Genomic DNA, 17,051 nt, shown 5'->3' with positions numbered 1-17,051 from the left:
ACATCTATTTCTTCCCCTCCTCCTTCCATTCCTCTCAGGCGGGGATTGTGGTGAGGCTTCCAGGCTGGCCCTGCCCACTGGGAAGTGACCGTGGTGTGAACACCGGTTCCTGGTGCTCCAGTGCTTCTGATGAGCTCACCAAGATGAGGAGCAGGGTTTTCCCTACCTGTGGCAAACATCCACGCTGAGACTTACAGGAGTGTCCCCAGAACAGAGTCCAGCTTCTACTTATCATTCCTTACCTATAACCTCATCAAGTCTGCTTGACAGACATCAGGTGGAGCATTGCAAGGAGCTATCCAACCTCTGGACCTATAGACACGTTCAAGCCCTAATCCCTGGTCCTGTGAAAATGGTCTATTTGGAAATAGGGTCTTTGAAGATGTGATTATTTCAGATGAGACCAAACTGGATCAGGGTGAGCCCTAGTCCAATACGACTTATGTCCTTATAAGAAGGGGAGAAGTGGACATAGGTGCACAGAATGCAGGGGATGCTGTGTGAAGATGCAGAGACAATCTTTGGCTGCTAGACCCTTCCTCCATTTTCAGAGCCAGCAGCATGACATCTTTAAATCTCTCTCACTCTCTGCTTCTGTTATCACATCTCCTCCTCGGACTCAGACTCTTCTGCCTCCCTCTTATAAGGACCCTCGTGATTACACTTAGAATCCACATTGGTAATTCAGGATGGTTTCCCCATCTCGAGACCCTTAACTTAATCATATCTGCAAAGTCCCTTTTGCCACATAAGGTCACATTCACAGGTCCTAGGGATTAGGACATTGATGTCATTTAGCCTCACACAAGGACAGAGAGGCAGGTAGAGGAGAAAGGAAAGGCCTGAGCCAGAGCTGGAGGGAGAAGAGGAGCAGGGAGTAGGCTTGGCAGGGCTGTCATTACCCAGGAGTCTGCGTGGAAGGCACGGAGACCAGAGGCTAAGCAGAGCTCAGGATCCTTAGGTTACTCTGCAACTAAAAAATAAACAACACATAAATTCATTAAAAATGTATATTATCAAAAAGTTCACAAATTGTTTTTCTTAAATTCATACAATTTTTAAAACACAAAAGTGTGTATTGAAATGAGGCCCTGGTAGCACCGCGAGCAGGCCCCTCCTTTCTCACACTCAACCTCAGGCTGAATATTGTCTTTCTATGATGTCTCCTCTTCTTTTCTCTTAAAGTGTGCCTTGAAATCCCCATCCAATATATTCCTTTCGTACTAAAATGGGAAGTTTAGAGGGAACCTCAGTTTCCTGGGGCTGCTGTAACAAAATAGCACAAATTTGGTGGCTTGAGACAACAGAAATTTATTCTCTCACATTTAGGAGACCAGAAGTCTGAAATCAGTGTGTCTGCAGGTTCCTAAGAGCCTAGGAAGGCTCTAGGAAAGACTCCTCCCTGGCATCTTCCAGTTTCTGGGGTTTTCCAGCACTCCTTGGTGCTCCTTGGCTTGTGGAAGCATCACGTCCATCTCAGCCTCCACCTGCCCGTCTGTTTGTCTCTCTGCCTCTTCTTTTCAGCACACCAGTCATGATGGACTAGAGCCCACCTTGCTCTGATATGACCTCATTCCAACATAATGACATCTGCAATGTCCGTATTTCCAAATAAGGTCACGTTCACAGGTATCAGGCATTAGGACTTGAACTTATCATTTTGTGGGACACAATTTAATCCATGACAGAGGTGATTTTAAAAAGGAGTAAAAGAAGGGATATGTTGCAATTCTTTTGTAGCAATCAAGTTCTGTTTAAATAAGGAATTAAAGAGCGCTTTTGATCCAGCAATTCTTCTGCCCCCAGGAACCTGTCTAGTAGAAATATGTTCATTTGTACATCATGTGCTAAGTATAAGACAGTCCCTCCTAATTTACTCACAATAGCCCCAAACAGAAAACAATGCAATGTTGATCAACAAGAGAATGGATTTAAAAATTGTGGCACAGTCATATAGTGAAATAGTAACTACGAAGCAAGGAAAAAGAATAAACTCCTGCTTTATGCTACAAATGGATAAATCTCACAGACATATTGTAGAATGAAAGCCAGACACGAAAGAATATGTGTTGTATGATTCCATTGTATAAAGTTCAGAAACAGGCAAAACCTAATCTCTGGTGTCACAATTTGAACTAGTGTTTCCCTTCAGTGGATAATGATTGGGAGGAAGCACGAGCAAGGTTTTGGGGAGCTGGCCATGCTCCACTCCTCGAGATGGATGGGAGTACACAGGCTTGTACCATTTGGTGTGTATTTGCTAGACTATATACTTGTGCAATATGCACTTTTCTGTATGTGGCTTATATTGCAATAAAATGACTGTAAAAGAAAGAAAAATGAAATTGGGCTTTGATTCAGGGGCATGTTTTATTCTCAAGTGTGTTATAGGCTCTTAACAAGGCAGAACAAAGCATGTTCCATCTGGTTATTTTAGCCATCTCAGTGGTCTGTTCAGATTGGGATGCCAATTAATTAAGTATAATAGATATTGACTAGTAATTAGTGACATATGCAGGAAAGAAGCTGTACATGAAAATTTCGGTTGTGGAAATCACATCCTCTCTACAGTGCTGCCTCAGGTTATGACTTGCTGCCACCAGTAACCTGGGATAGCTCCACCATTTAAAAATTCACTTGCAGGGAGGAACTAATGAATGTCCCTTGAGGGTTTGAATTGGCAAAGACACGGTGCACGATTAGGGTGGGCACAAGCCTTTCTCACACAAAACAGTAACGATTAGCAGAGGGACTTGTGGGTTGTGGAAATGCCACACCATGTTTGAGAGTTTGGGATTTCTTGCCAAAGTTAAAAAAAATAATAACAAAAAGGATACCCGAAGAAAAAGCTACACACAATACACAGGGGGCATCTGCTGCGGTGTCCTACAGGGGCTGTGGATAAATTGGGAAGAGAGCCTGCAGAGAGACACTTTATAGCCCACACTACTGAAGTCTGTGCCAAACCTTCTCTCTTCCCCTGCCGGAAATCCAAGTTGTAGAGTACACTTGGTATTTTTGCCTTCCTGGTATCCCGCCCCACTTTTTCTCTGGGGATTGTCAGGGAATTCCATCCTAGGACTCTCCGCAGCGGCCAGGCCTGGCCAGTGGACTCATCCCATCCCATGAGTCCCAGTGCTTGAGACTACCTTCCCAGCCCAGGGCAGAGTTCTCTGTGGGAGGGAGTTCAGCTCGCAGGCTGGGAAGGTGTCTCAGGCTGCAGCTCAGGAAGAAGCTCGACCGTGGCAGGGCAGCGCGAGGTGGACAAACACAAAGAAGCACAGATAAGCAGAGACCAGTCCTGGATGGGGCATGACACTAGGGACCCGAGTGAGCCACTGTGCCTGCTTCCTGCAGCTGGTCCTTCTTCATGACCCATTCAAGGGTCTTTCCTAGCCACACCAGACAACAAAATCCTTTTTTCCTTAAGCTACTTTGAATTGTATTTCTGCCCTTTGGCAACAGAAATCCCAATAAAAACACCAATTAACAGAATTAGGAGCACAGTAAAGTTTAAGTTATTCTTTTATGCTGCAAGTATTCATTTGCGGGGAAGGGGTGCATGAGCAGAACCAGGAAGGCATCTGGAGGCATGGAGTGTCCTGGCCATGTGGAGAAGGTACCCAACTCCTCGTGAACCATGGGCTCCTAGCTCCGGGTTCTGCTACCTCACCCAAGTCACAGAGTGACTTAGAACTTGACCTGGAAACCTTGGGTGACTCTCTTCTTCTACTTCTACCTATTGGGAGACTGGGTGGGAGGAGGCAGAAGCTGCACTAGCACAAGTCTATGGCATCAGCCCTCTTGCCAGCATGGCCTTCGGTGCTGCTGCCTCAGCTCCCCTGGCAGACATCACCTGACTCTCCCACCTGACCGAGCAGCTCCTCTTAAACAAGACTTCATCCAAGAGGCCCCAGGTGTCAGCTCCCTCCTTTTCTTCCTTTAGCTCTTCTCACATTTGACTGTGAAAATACTTCTGCCATCCACCTCAATCCCTTTTGCTCCTCCCCAATGCTGAGTTTCTTCATGTCTCATTACAGCCTCTGCTGCCTAGTATCATGTGCCTGTCACCACTAGACTATACACAACTGCACAGAGACCAAGTCTTATTGCTTTTGTATGCCCAGCCCTCAGCACAATCCCTGGCATGTCCGAGGTCTTCAATCCTTATCTGTTGGCTAAATGAAGCATTGCTTTTGCTATTATTCTCTATCTTGGATTGATTACCAGGGCTGCCGTGACAGGTCCCACCCAATGGGTTCACTCAGACAATGGGAGTTTATTGCCTCGTGGTTTCAGTGGCCAGAAAGCATGGTTCCTTCTGGAATCAGAGGCATCCTAGCTGACCAGATCCTTGGGTTCTGTGGCTTTCTTGTCACAGGGGTGTGTCCTCTTCTTTCTCTTTCAGGTTCTGCTGACAACTGGCTTCCAGCTTCTCCCCCGAGATTTCTCTCTTACTATGTCTGAACTTCTCTGCTCATCACAACCTCCCAAAATCAGTATGAAAGCCACCTTTGTTTGTCTGGGCCACACCGTAACTACAAAGAATGTCTTCGAGAGGTCCCATCTATAATGAGTTCGCACCAACAGAGTAAGATTAGGAACATGACTAGGCTGGAATAAATGATTGAATCTACCACTGCTCCTAAATATTCAAGTACCACTGACACAGTGCACATTGGGTCACTAATCTTAGCACATGTGCTTTCTCTGATTGTTTTGTTGTTTGCTGAAGATACTGTGCTTAGAAAAGAGAAGGGATGGCTAAACCAGGAGGAAAATGGTGAAACAAGGGAAATGGAAGGTTCTTCAAATGTTACCAAGGGCTCTAGTTTCAGGACATTAGCAAGAGAATATCACTGCTCCTAAATTACAATGGTAAGTATATCCCTTCAGGCTTCTTCTTGTTAGTGGTTCCCCTCATTAGCCTGGAAAAGTTGGCTCTGTGTGGATAACACTGATTTTACCTACAGAGATGGAAAAATAAGATTAGATATTTGTGCTTGCCTGAGCTAAAAACACAAATTGAACACAAAAGGGAAAAATTATATGACTCCTTGATATGAAATGTGTTAATCAGGGTTCTCTAGAGAAACAGAACCAACAGGCGATATCTGTAAATATGGGATTTATAAAGGTGTCACACGTAACTGTAGGAATGGAGGCTCTGATGAGGGTCTGGAAGAACCCACAGGAGAGGCTTGCTGGCTGAAGCAGTGAAGGAGTCTCTCTTCTTCCTTAAAAACCTTCAGCTGACTGGATTATCTCCTTATGGGAGACGCGCCTTTATTGATTGCAGATATAATCAGCCACAGAGGCAATCAACTGACAGATGATTTAATACACCAGCCTTTTGGTTTATCAGCTAACCAATTAATATCCTTGCAGCCACTGTGAGGCGAGTGCTTGCCTGACCAGACTACCGGGCATCACTGTCTGGCCAGGTTGACATTAAAACCTAACCATCACATGAAATAATCCAAATAGGCACTTTCCTAGAGTAAGAAACTAGAATACAAGTTATTAGGGGTCAGAATGAGGTTGGGAATAGGGACTTAATGCTTAATTGGTAGAGTTTCTGCTTGGGGTGATGGAAAAGTTTTGGTAATGGATGGTGGGGATGGTAGCACAGCATTGTGAAAATAATTAACACTGCTGAATTTTAGGTCTCAATGTCTAAAAAGGAACATTTTAGGTTTCTGGAATAAAATTTAAAAAACAAACACAATACTGAACAACTCAAGCCACAAACCCTAATGTAAACTACAGACTATAGTTAATAGTACAATTATAATAATATTCTTTCATCACTTATAACAAAGACGGTACACTAATACAACGTGTTAGTAGGGAGGCATGTGGGAACTCTGCATTTTCTGCATGATTTTTCTGCAAAGCTACTTATCTCATAAAAACTTTTTAAAACAAAGAAGAAAAAACACGATTGAGAATTCTCAGCTATTTATCTGTGACTGAGAGTTCTCTGAGTCTCACAACTCCAAAACAAGGAAAGAGAAAATAATTTGGCAAATACTGGGTAATAAACTGAAAGTCAAAAGATCAGGCGATGTTACATAACACTTCCCACATGGCAAGTTGAGAACTATGGCAGACAAAATTATGTACCCCAATTTAGACATGTTCCTAATCTTAATCTGTGAACGCATTGTACGTAGGACCTTGTGAAGATGTTTTTTTAGTTTAAGTATGGTCCAACTGAATGAGGGTGGAATCCCTACTACTGGAGGCCTAATAAAGATATCCAGTACGTCAGGAGTGAGAAAGGAGAGGATGTTGCCATGTGACGGGAGGCAGAGATAAGCCAAAGATCCCCAAGGGTTACTGACAGCCAGCACCAGAATGCTATAGACTGTGAAAAGAAAGCATCGCCTTGCTAACACCTTGATTTGGGACTTCTAGCCTCAAAACCATAAACCAATAAATTCCTATTGCTCAGGCCCACCCCTTGTGTGGTATTCTTCATAGCAGCTGGGCAAACTGACAACCAAGAGGACCCTAGGGCCACTACCCAGAATTACCTTAAGGAATGGAGTAAGGAGCAGGCAACCAGCCCCCTCTGCTTGAGCGTGCCAAGGTGATCCCCTTGCTGACCCAGATATATGAGCCTGGAATTTTGGCCTTTACTTAAAATGAGAGAAGAAGGGGTGCTTATGTATATCTACTAATCGTGTTCTGATTTATACCCTCAGGGTGTAAACTAAATAACAGTAGTCATTATTACTATTAAAAACAACCCCAAATCATACTTTGATACTGTGCATCAAAACAGTGCGTGACTAAGGATGGTAGAATATTTAGATGTGTTCGCACAAACGCCAAATGGGATTTCTGAAAAGTTCAGATCAGTGCCTCCCTGGTTCTGTAAACTGGCCATCTCCCAGAGCCCAGGGTGGTACTAGCTTGCTGCCCCCCAGGGGAGCTTGAGGCCTGGCATGCAGAAGTGTGCACAGTGGAGGGACTATGTGTCATTCAGTCTGCAAACTTCTGATGTACCCCCACCACGTGCAGTGACTCTAAAACTCTGAATGAGCTCCTACCTTCATTCCACTTGATGGAGTGTGTGGCAAGACACTAAGCGCGTGTGCGCGCGCACACACACACACACAAACACACACACACCTCTTTAAGCCCAGGCAGAATATAAATACAATGTAAAAAGTAATTTTACTTTCAGTCTTAGGTGAGCATGGTGGTAGAAAAGGGCATTTCCAGGGAAAGAACTTCACAGAAGCCCATATTGGGCCTTGAATGAAGAACAGGATTTTTAGGTAGGGAAGCAAAGGCTGAAGAGTGCAAGAGATATTGAAAGCACAGTGTGGGGGAGCCTGAGGAGGAGCTGTGGAGAGAAGACCCTACACTAAAAGCGCATCAAGGGGAACAGTTAGGAATCTTCTTGGGGGCAATGGGAACTCCTGGGCATTGTGGCATAGACCTGTCGAGTTGAGGAGTTGTGACTTGGAAGCAGGGTGTGGCCTGGCTGTGGGGGTTGATAGGGGCTCAGATGAGAGGGGCGAGAGCCCTCAGCAGGGAGGTGAGGACGGTGAGAATTGGAGAGCATAGAGTGCTGGGAGGAGCCGGTTGATGGAGAAGCACAGGAGAGAGGAAGTCAAGGAGAGCTGAGCTTCTGGCCTGCAGGCTGGGGTATGAACCTCAGGGAGAGGGAGGTGGGTCAGAGGGCGATGGGTGGTAGGAAGGTGTTGGAGGGCCTGTCCTGTAGCCCACCTGGTTCACACAGGAGCCCCTGGGGGAGACGGAGAAAGGCAATCAGGAACATCCTGACCTGGCTGGCAGGGAAGACACAAGTATCATATCTTTTCCTTCCCCCACTTTTAAACAGAAGCTCTCTTTAAACTTAAGCTCTGCTAAGTGCCCTGATTTAATGTATCCAGAGAAAACTTAGGCTCAGAAAAAACAGACGGCTATCGGGTTTTTAATCTCTACAAGCTATAAATGTGGTCAAATAAAAAATCAAATTAAGGTGCCACTTCAGTGCCTAAATGAATGGAGTTTTGGCCAGCGGCTGCAGAAGCTTCTGCAGGAACTCACTAACTGATTTTCATTCGCAAACGCAGCACAGAGAGCACTTAATCAGTGCAATTTGATGATGATAATGATGATTCACACAGCAGCATATATCCAGTTAAGCAAATGCTTCCGAAGAAACAGTAATAAGAACAAGGTCCAGGGCACAGCTAAGCAACTGGGTGCCGTTAGGATTGGAGTGCAGCGTGGTCCGCGGCAAATCTAGAAGAGCTGTTGGAAAGGTCTGCCCCCCTAGCCTGCTGGCCCTCCCCGCCGCTAATTCTAAATACCCCGCTAAGCAATTCTTTTGACCACGAATGCAGCAGTTTAGGGATGGGCATAGAGAAAGAACCCCTGGAACGAAAGAGGTCACGGGGCTGCCAGCGGCGCTCCCCTTCCCCCGCCCGGGCGCGGGTCCTGGCTCCCCAGCGGCGCGGGACGCGGAGCGCCTCAGGCCCAGGAGAGCCCGCCCGCCGGGGAGGGGGCCGGGCAGTTCTCGGCCTCCAGGGTCTTCGCCCGGCGCTGCTGGGGGCGCCTGGGAGCGCGCATCGGTCTCCTCTTCCCGCAGGCGGGAGAGCGGACGGGCAGGAGCGCGCGGATCAGGGACGGGCGCGCGCGGCGCGCGGGGGCGCGCGGGGGCCGGGCTGGGGCCGGGTGGGCGGGCGCGCGCCGATCGCTCACCTGCCCGAGCCGCGCGCCCCGCGCCCCGCGCCCCCGCGGCCCTCTCCAGAGCGGGGCCGCCGCCCCTGGTCGCCGGCAACGGCGCGGACGTGAGCCAGGAGTAATCCGCGCGCTTCGCAAGCACCGGAGGAGCCCCCTCCGCCCGGGCGCGCCAAGGTGACCCCCTCGGTGACCCAGGTCCACCGGACCGCCTGCTCGTGCGCCCCGGCTGGCCCCGTCGCGTGCGCCGCGCGGCCCCGCGGTGAGGGGATCGGCGACAGTGCATGGGCGTCTCTGTGTGTCCGTCTGTCCGTCTGCACACCTTCATCTCACACACCTGCCTTTTTGTGCCCTTCCGTGGCGTAGTCGCCCTCCCTGGTGCACCTCGGGGAAACCTGGGACCCCCTCTTTGTTCTGGTAGGGGGTGTGGGTGTGAGTGTGTGTGCACGCGCGGGAGAGAATTTGGGGGAGGGTGGGGGTTCGGTGAAAACAGGCGATTTAAATATCCACTCGAGGATGGCGGACGCGGGCTCGCGACTTGTCGCTGCCGCGTGGTTCGCTCGGCTGCAGCCCAGATGCCAAACAGTTGTTCATTTTCAGCCTGCAAGATGTGATTTTCAAACGTGCGTCCCCTGCACTGGAGAAACCGGAGCGCTGCGACCGCGTGTGTGCCCACGGCGCTCGCACGCCTCTTTGGAAGTCTTGTCCCGTGTTTTCCCCCACGCCATCCGGCCTTTCTGTCGCGGCGTTTTAGCCACGGAGACTTTTGCTGTTGTTCTATCTCAGCCCGGTTTCTCATCCCCCGAGCTTGTGGCATTTGCCAGGAGCTGAGTCGGGGCTGGCTCTCCGTGCGTGTGCGCGCGCGCGTGTGTGTGTTGCATGGTCTCGGACTGTCATCCTGGCGTATCTGAGCCTTAACGAGCGTGTCTTTTCGTTGAAGAGGACGGGGGTTAAAATGAATGAGGACCTCAAGGTCAATTTAAGCGGGCTGCCCCGGGACCACTCTGACGCCGGTTCCGCCGAGAACCTGTCGGCTGCGGTGTCGTCCCCGATTCCCGCGGTAGAGCCGGAGCCCGAGCTCGTGGTAAACCCCTGGGACATCGTCTTGTGCACCTCGGGAACGCTCATCTCCTGTGAAAACGCCATCGTGGTCCTTATAATTTTCCATAACCCCAGCCTGCGGGCGCCCATGTTCCTGCTCATCGGCAGCCTGGCGCTCGCGGACCTGCTGGCGGGCATCGGGCTCGTGGTCAATTTCGTGTTCGCCTACCTGCTGCGGTCAGAGGCCACCAAGCTGCTCACCATCGGCCTCATCGTCGCCTCCTTCTCCGCCTCCGTCTGCAGCCTGCTGGCCATCACGGTGGACCGCTACCTCTCCCTGTACTACGCCCTGACCTACCACTCGGAGAGGACGGTCACGTTCACCTATGTCATGCTTGTCATGCTCTGGGGGGCGTCCATCTGCCTGGGTCTGCTGCCCGTCCTGGGCTGGAACTGCCTCCAGGACGAGTCCACCTGCAGCGTGGTCAGGCCCCTCACCAAGAACAACGCGGCGGTGCTCTCGATCTCCTTCCTGTTCATGTTCGCGCTCATGCTGCAGCTCTACGTCCAGATCTGTAAGATCGTGATGAGACACGCCCACCAGATCGCCCTGCAGCACCACTTCCTGGCCACGTCGCACTACGTGACCACCCGGAAAGGGGTCTCCACCCTGGCCCTCATCCTGGGGACCTTCGCTGCCTGCTGGATGCCTTTCACCCTCTATTCCTTGATAGCGGATTCCACCTACCCCTCCATTTACACCTACGCCACCCTCCTGCCAGCCACCTACAATTCCATCATCAACCCGGTCATCTACGCTTTCAGAAACCAGGAGATCCAGAAAGCCCTCTGCCTCATTTGCTGCGGCTGCATCCCGTCCAGCCTCTCGCAGAGAGCGCGCTCGCCCAGCGACGTGTAGCCCCGGGCCCCGGAGGTTTTGCCTTTGCCGAGCGTTTGCACTGCCTGGGCTGAGCGCTTGAGATGCTTCCCTTAAATTCTTTGTGTTGGACGCTCTCCGAAGCCGCAGGAGCACTTAGCATTTGTGAAGCGGTGACTTCGTTTAGCTGAGTTAAGTGATTGAAGTGAGGATAATGTTACCAGTGTTTTTACCCTGTGAAAACAATTTGAAGTTCTTTTGCCCAGTTACTTGGTTTTGTTTGGGGGCGGGGTTTGTCATATTTTGCTGGGGTGGGGTGGGGCAGAGTTTTTGTTATTTATTTGGTTTGGGGTGTTGGGGACTGGAATGGGAAAGAAAGGATATGACAAGGCCACGATTAGTTTAGTCCCAGTGTATTTGCCTAGACTTTAAATAAATCTGAGTTATTGAAGAAAATAGAGGAGAAATTACTTTTTCCAGACTTTTTTCTTTTTTCTTTTTTTTTTTTGTCATCAAGGTTGATTTTCAATGCTGCATGTATGTAATATGATCTCATTCAAGCCAGCAAAAACTAGTTTACCTGATTATGTTTGGAAGGGACCTGATTTGGTTAACATGAACTCAGTAATAAGTTAGCAACACTGAAACCACCAGCCCATCCCTCCTCATTCTTTCTTTACTTTCAGCATTTGCTGTTCACAAGAGTTAATTTGGTATTTCTATGAATGTTGCAACTCCTTCTGCATGGTTGCCTGTTTTAGCTAGACCACTGATTTCAAATGTTGCCATGTAAATCCAGAGACTAATAAGTTGCTTTGCAATACAGTTTTTCAGTATGTCCTAAAATTAATCATGACATTTGTTTGATTTATATATGAAGTAAGATTGATTATAACCACCATTTTAGTCTCTTATGCTAAGTCTGATAGTTTGCAGGATACAAAAGAAAAAATATTAACACCTAATGAAAGTAGATTAACTTTGTTTTAAGAAATTCTGAAAAATAAATTGTGACGTAATTATGAAATATGAAAAACGCCACCTCTCATATCTCTCTATACCTAAGTATGTATTGATAGTTAACCTGATTGTAAAAAATAGAATTAAATATTGTAGACCGAGTATTCCTGGTTTATAATGACTGTGGTGTGAAATGCATTTGAAACATGTGGTCTCCTATTTTAACGATCAATTTTATTTGTGATTGCATAACATACATTATCTGACTGAGGTATCTTTTCACTGTATCATGTAAATTCACACGAATGGAAATAATTGAGGGCCTTGTTTGTGAAAAGTTAAGTTTGAACTCTTTTTCCTTCTCTGCACCAAAAAACAACTTAAATGCAATAAAACTATATTGTCTGTTTTGGGAGAGCGAAGTCTTAGTCAGGAAATTACTTGGGAGAATTAATTTTACATGTACTGTAAAATCATTGTGTGAGCATCAGTTCTCTTAGTGTAGACAGATGTTTTGCATGCAGATAACACCCCTCCATCTGCAATGGAATTACTGCTGTGTCTGCACACCAGTGGAAGAATTTCTGGACGGCACATCAATTTGGTCCATTCCAGTGGTCACAAGACCAGTGTTGGGGAGCCATTTGTAATAAATTAACCATTCTGGCAGCCTGCATGCTGATCCCATCTCTCCAGAGCGCTAATGTAGTCCAAATGTGAATAAATCCTTTATTGGAATCTATGTCTCCTCCCTTAGGTTACTTATGGCAGCAGGAGAGGGGTTGAAATATCTAAGAAGTGGAAAAGGCTTTTCAATATATATCACTGGATGATCAGTCTAACCAAATTGATGCCTTTAAAAATTTTTGGTTTTAAACATTGGATGGATTTGGCAGATTGAATATGTCTGTTTGTCTTTCATCCCTTAAAATGTAGTAGTATCTCCGCGGGTGGATGACAAAGGTAAGTTGCTTTTGACAAGGGCTGGGAAATATTTGTAGTGAGATTTTAAAGCAATAAGTGATGTTTTGGTAAAAGCAATAGTTTCCATTTGCATAGCTCTGATAATAAGAATTACAATGATAGTAATATATACAGTTTGGGACTGCATGTTGTGTGCCAGGCACCATGCTGAGTGTTTTGCCCACTCTGCAGCTATAGTCACGCAAACACGCTTTGACAGGTAAGAAAACTAAGGCTGAACGAGGGTAAGAACTCTGTCCGAGACCCCATAGTCAGCGAGGGCAGCCGGGATGCGGACCCAGACTTAGCGGGAGCCTTCTCGTTCCCCTCCCCGTTACATTTGATCCCTATTTTTAGATGACAGCTGAGGGAGGTGATTTTTAGCATGTTACTGTCTGTACGCTTTAATTCTATGAATATGACACAAAGTTTCCTGTTTGAAATTACATAAGGTAAGACTAAAGTGGCCCTGCTGAAGTTCTGGTTTTATCAAGCTCTGCTTCACTCAGCACTTACCCAGCACTTTGAAACCAGAGCCAAACCCCAGAGGGGCATTTTAGCATATCAGTGCCATGGGGTGAGGGGCCTCTTATTGTACAGAACTTTGGTCCATGTATTATTCGCTTATATCGGATGTAATGGTCTTATCAATTCCAGTTAAGTGGTTGCATTGACCCATGTTTTAAAAACATCTCATTTCAGCTCAAAGAGTTTTCAATTCTATACAGCATGGCCTTGCTATTTATTTCAAATTGTGAAAATTTGGGGTGTTTGTGTGGTTTCTTGCAAGGCTTCTCTGTCTCTATGGAGTTTTTAAGAAATGTGCTCATGTCTTGATATACAGGTATAGATATGTAGATCTATATACATCTATGTCTATATGTATAGATATAATATGTACATGTTCAATAGCATTAACTTTGCAACAGGACTTAAATGTATCATGGAAGACAGCCATGGGGTAGCAGGTTATCTTTTACTGCATGTGATTAAAAATTCTAGCTACCAAGAATTTTGTATTCCTTCCAATGGAAATGGTGAGCCTTATAACTAGGACAATTAATTTTCCTTACCAGAATCCTCACTTAGCTGAGGCTAATATTCCAAACTGTGACAATCCAGTATTTTGTTTCCTTTTATTCTTTAACTCCTCCTTTCTTTGTTATTTTGTGTCTTTACATCAGTCAAGTCTGTTTCTCATGTACAACTCCAATAAGTTTTGGTGAGAATGATGTAAGAAATTATTCACTGAAATGATGCTTAAATTTTTCTCTATTACTTACTCAACCCAAGTGTTCTTAAAAAGAAAAAAAGTTGAACTTCTCCTCTTTAGCCACTATTGTGCTTCTCATAGTTACGGTGCGTGTAGCTGGCTGGTTGTGCGGCGAGCCGTACTGAAGTCAGCGTTTTCATTCAGCCAAACTTTGAAGGTTTAATGTTTTAAGCATTTTAAATGATGGCGGTAATGCTTTCATGGGATGCTTCTTATTACCAAAGCAATAAGGCCCTGTTCAGAGAGGGTGGCAAGGAAGGAGAGGCTGATAGCTGTGTGTGATTTCTTGCAAGTAAATGCCTTCCTGTGCTAACAGGCATTTTTGTGTCTAAGTCATACACACACACACACACACACATATTGAGGTTATTTTCAGAAGAGCTAGTATTTTTGAATATATGAAGAACCATTACCCGGGACTGAAAATTCTAAAAAATGCTTGTTCTTATGCACTCCTAATATATAACTAAAGAATATTGTATTGCTGTAAAATGCTTTTATTAAAGGTGTCTGTTTATATGATGTGAAGTGAAATATGGCTGTTTGCTACCAGTTTTATGAGCTTGAACAGCAACCCAATTGGGACATTTATTTACTCCGCAAGGGCAGACGCTGTTTCTGAGGCGCGGATGCTGGCTCACAGAGCAGGAGCTAAGGAAGTGCTGTGGGATCCAGAGACAGAGCCATGTCAGCATCTGGAAGCTTCCACAACCACTGCTGCCTCTGCCCCTGGCTAGGATGAGAACAGTCCTCCACTTTTCTAGTATGACATGGGGGAAAAAATGAAGAGATCTGGTGCTTTGTAACTTGAGTTCACAGAAGCCTCATAATCAAAGTGGAAAGAAAAACAGAGGCAGTGCTTGCATTTTTAGCCCAAAAACCTTTAGGAAAAGGAAGACGTTTTGTGCAGAGTTCGTGAGGCGCCCTCAGCTAGAAGTGCTTGAGGTGTTTCCTCTTGTGGGGTCCGGCCAGCCACAGGGTCCCTTCTGCTTCCAGGCTGGTCCCTGGGCCCAGAACACGCCTCCCAGGTTTGGTCAAACCAGGTGATCTTACATGGCCCATAAAACCAGGTGACTTTTGTAATAAAAACATGTATTTATTTTAGCTTGTATGGGAGGGCCGATGTTCATGTAAATCACATCAGATGACAGTACAGGCAATAATGAAGTTTGGGAAGCTACCCAGAGGCATCCTAGAGAGAAAAGGTTTCTCTGCAGCCTCCATGGGTGATTTCCAAATAGGGTTGTGCTTCCACCTTTGGCTTGGAGGATGGTAGGAAGGAGGTAAGGAAGCCGTCGTCCTTCCTGGTACACGAGTAGGGTGCGGTGTGGGGATGGGGGGTGGAGGAGGGAGGAGGGAGCACCGGTCCTTCCATAGAAGCCCAAATCCAAGAGTCAAATTCAAGACAAAGAATTCCTCAGATGACAGCGTGCAGGAATAGTTTTGTGTTTCCAGGATTTGAAGTAGCATTTAAATAAGAATATTCAAAGAGCAGATGAGGAATAGAGAAATTTAGTGCCAAGAAAAGTATCTTGGAGATGAATTTTTTGAAAGAAATGCTTAATCCATTATTAAAATAATGTTGATTATATTTTATGGCATTTGATGTATCCTGTGAAATTAGGGTGACTTACCAATTCAGGTTTAAAATACATATTAAAAATAAGTGACTGCTATGGGGTTATTTTGAACAATGTTCAAGTTTCCATCTTGATTACATGCCTGGTATAAAAAAGGAACAGATTGCCTTCTTTGCCCTTATCCAAATCTTAATGCTTATTGGATAGTTTTAATATCAGGTTAGAACTTGTGGAGTCATCAAGCTAATAGTTTTTATCCATCCACACACCAAAGTCACAGTTTGCATGACCAGTCTCATCTACTGTCCTCTAGCAAACAATGCAAAAGTATGTATTGGTAATTTTGACAACGTTCGCCTCAAACTTTGAAAGATGCACAAATCACCTAAGAGTCTCGTTAAAATGCAGGTTCTGCTGCCGTTGGTCTGAGGCATTTCTGAATGTCTAATAAGCTCCCAGATAAGGCTAATGCTGGTGGTTTGGACATAACATTTGAGTAGCAAATAAAGTGCCATATGCCTTTAGCCTTCGTATGCTTGTGAATGCGCTCTCTGTATCTGTATGTCCTTATTCTTGTCAGAAGGTTTGTAGATAACGTGTCTGTATTCAACGAATGTGAACTTTCCCTGGAGCTTCTCCGCATCTAGTAGAGAGCTACAAACATTTTTTCCATTTTAAAATTCTCATTTTCAAACTACCCAAAAATTACTGTCTGAAAGTCGTTCTTTCTAAAGCTTTTTACATATGCCATGCGTATCTATGGAGACAGACAGAGGTTTTCACCTCCATCTTTTTTCAAGAAGGACCGTTTTGTCTATGTTTAACGTGCTTTGGTAATTGGGGAGCCGTGAGTCCATGCGTGCTTGTATGCATTCATTTTGAAATAATTGAAATGAAAATCTTTGTTTCTGAGTTCTAACATTTAACTGAATTCTTCCCAAAGCAACTGTTTCGGAGCCATTTTCGTCAGATTTTTAAAATATTTCACCTTCATTTTTACATTAATTTATAAACTTTTGTCACTTTTCACCATCAAAAAGATGGTGAAATATTAATAATAATAATAATAATATTATTATTAATAACTGGTAATATTAATATTACGCCTCAACGTTCGCCTCAAACTTTGAAAGATGCACAAATCACCTAAGAGTCTCGTTAAAATGCAGGTAATATTAATATTACCAGTTGCAATGGTCATTGCATCCCTTGTGTTTCCTTTACTGCCCAAGGAGGTGAGATTACTTTTCTAAACCAATGGAAGGATATAGTTGAGGAAGATTTTAATAGGTAACTTAAATATCTCCATTGTATAAAATATCTTCAGAAGAAATAGAGGAATCTTTTAATCACAAGAGTTATTCAAATACCAACATCAAGCACCAGTGAACAAACAATCAGTTGAAAATAAATTTGGAGCAGAAATGAAAGCATTCACTAGGGCACAGATTTCCCTGGTAGTTGAGTAGAATATTTTAAAAGGCAAAGAGAACATCTAAATGGGAACTTCAGAAAGGCTTGGATTCGTATTTCTTGCTAAATACCACGCTTGGAAAGCACAACATTCTTACCTGGGTTGGAATAACCTTTATAACCCTTTCACCTAAGGGTGGCGGTGGGGAGTGAGGCTGGTACGACTACCTTTGCCATGTAT

At 45.5% G+C, this 17,051-nt stretch overlaps 1 protein-coding gene across 1 annotated transcript; it reads left to right on the top strand.

Annotated features, from left to right (window-relative positions):
• Window positions 1-9,658: 9,658 nt before the first annotated feature.
• GPR12 (G protein-coupled receptor 12) lies at window positions 9,659-10,663 on the top strand. The gene has a single exon (XM_077155870.1). It carries the CDS (start codon window positions 9,659-9,661, stop codon window positions 10,661-10,663), a length of 1,005 nt encoding a protein of 334 aa, XP_077011985.1.
• The last annotated feature ends 6,388 nt before the right edge of the window (window positions 10,664-17,051 follow it).

Source organism: Tamandua tetradactyla, chromosome 4, assembly GCF_023851605.1.
Source record: "Tamandua tetradactyla isolate mTamTet1 chromosome 4, mTamTet1.pri, whole genome shotgun sequence".
Lineage (NCBI taxonomy): Eukaryota > Metazoa > Chordata > Mammalia > Pilosa > Myrmecophagidae > Tamandua > Tamandua tetradactyla.
Note: the sequence above shows the minus strand (reverse complement) of the source record. Positions and strands in the feature narration are given on the sequence as shown.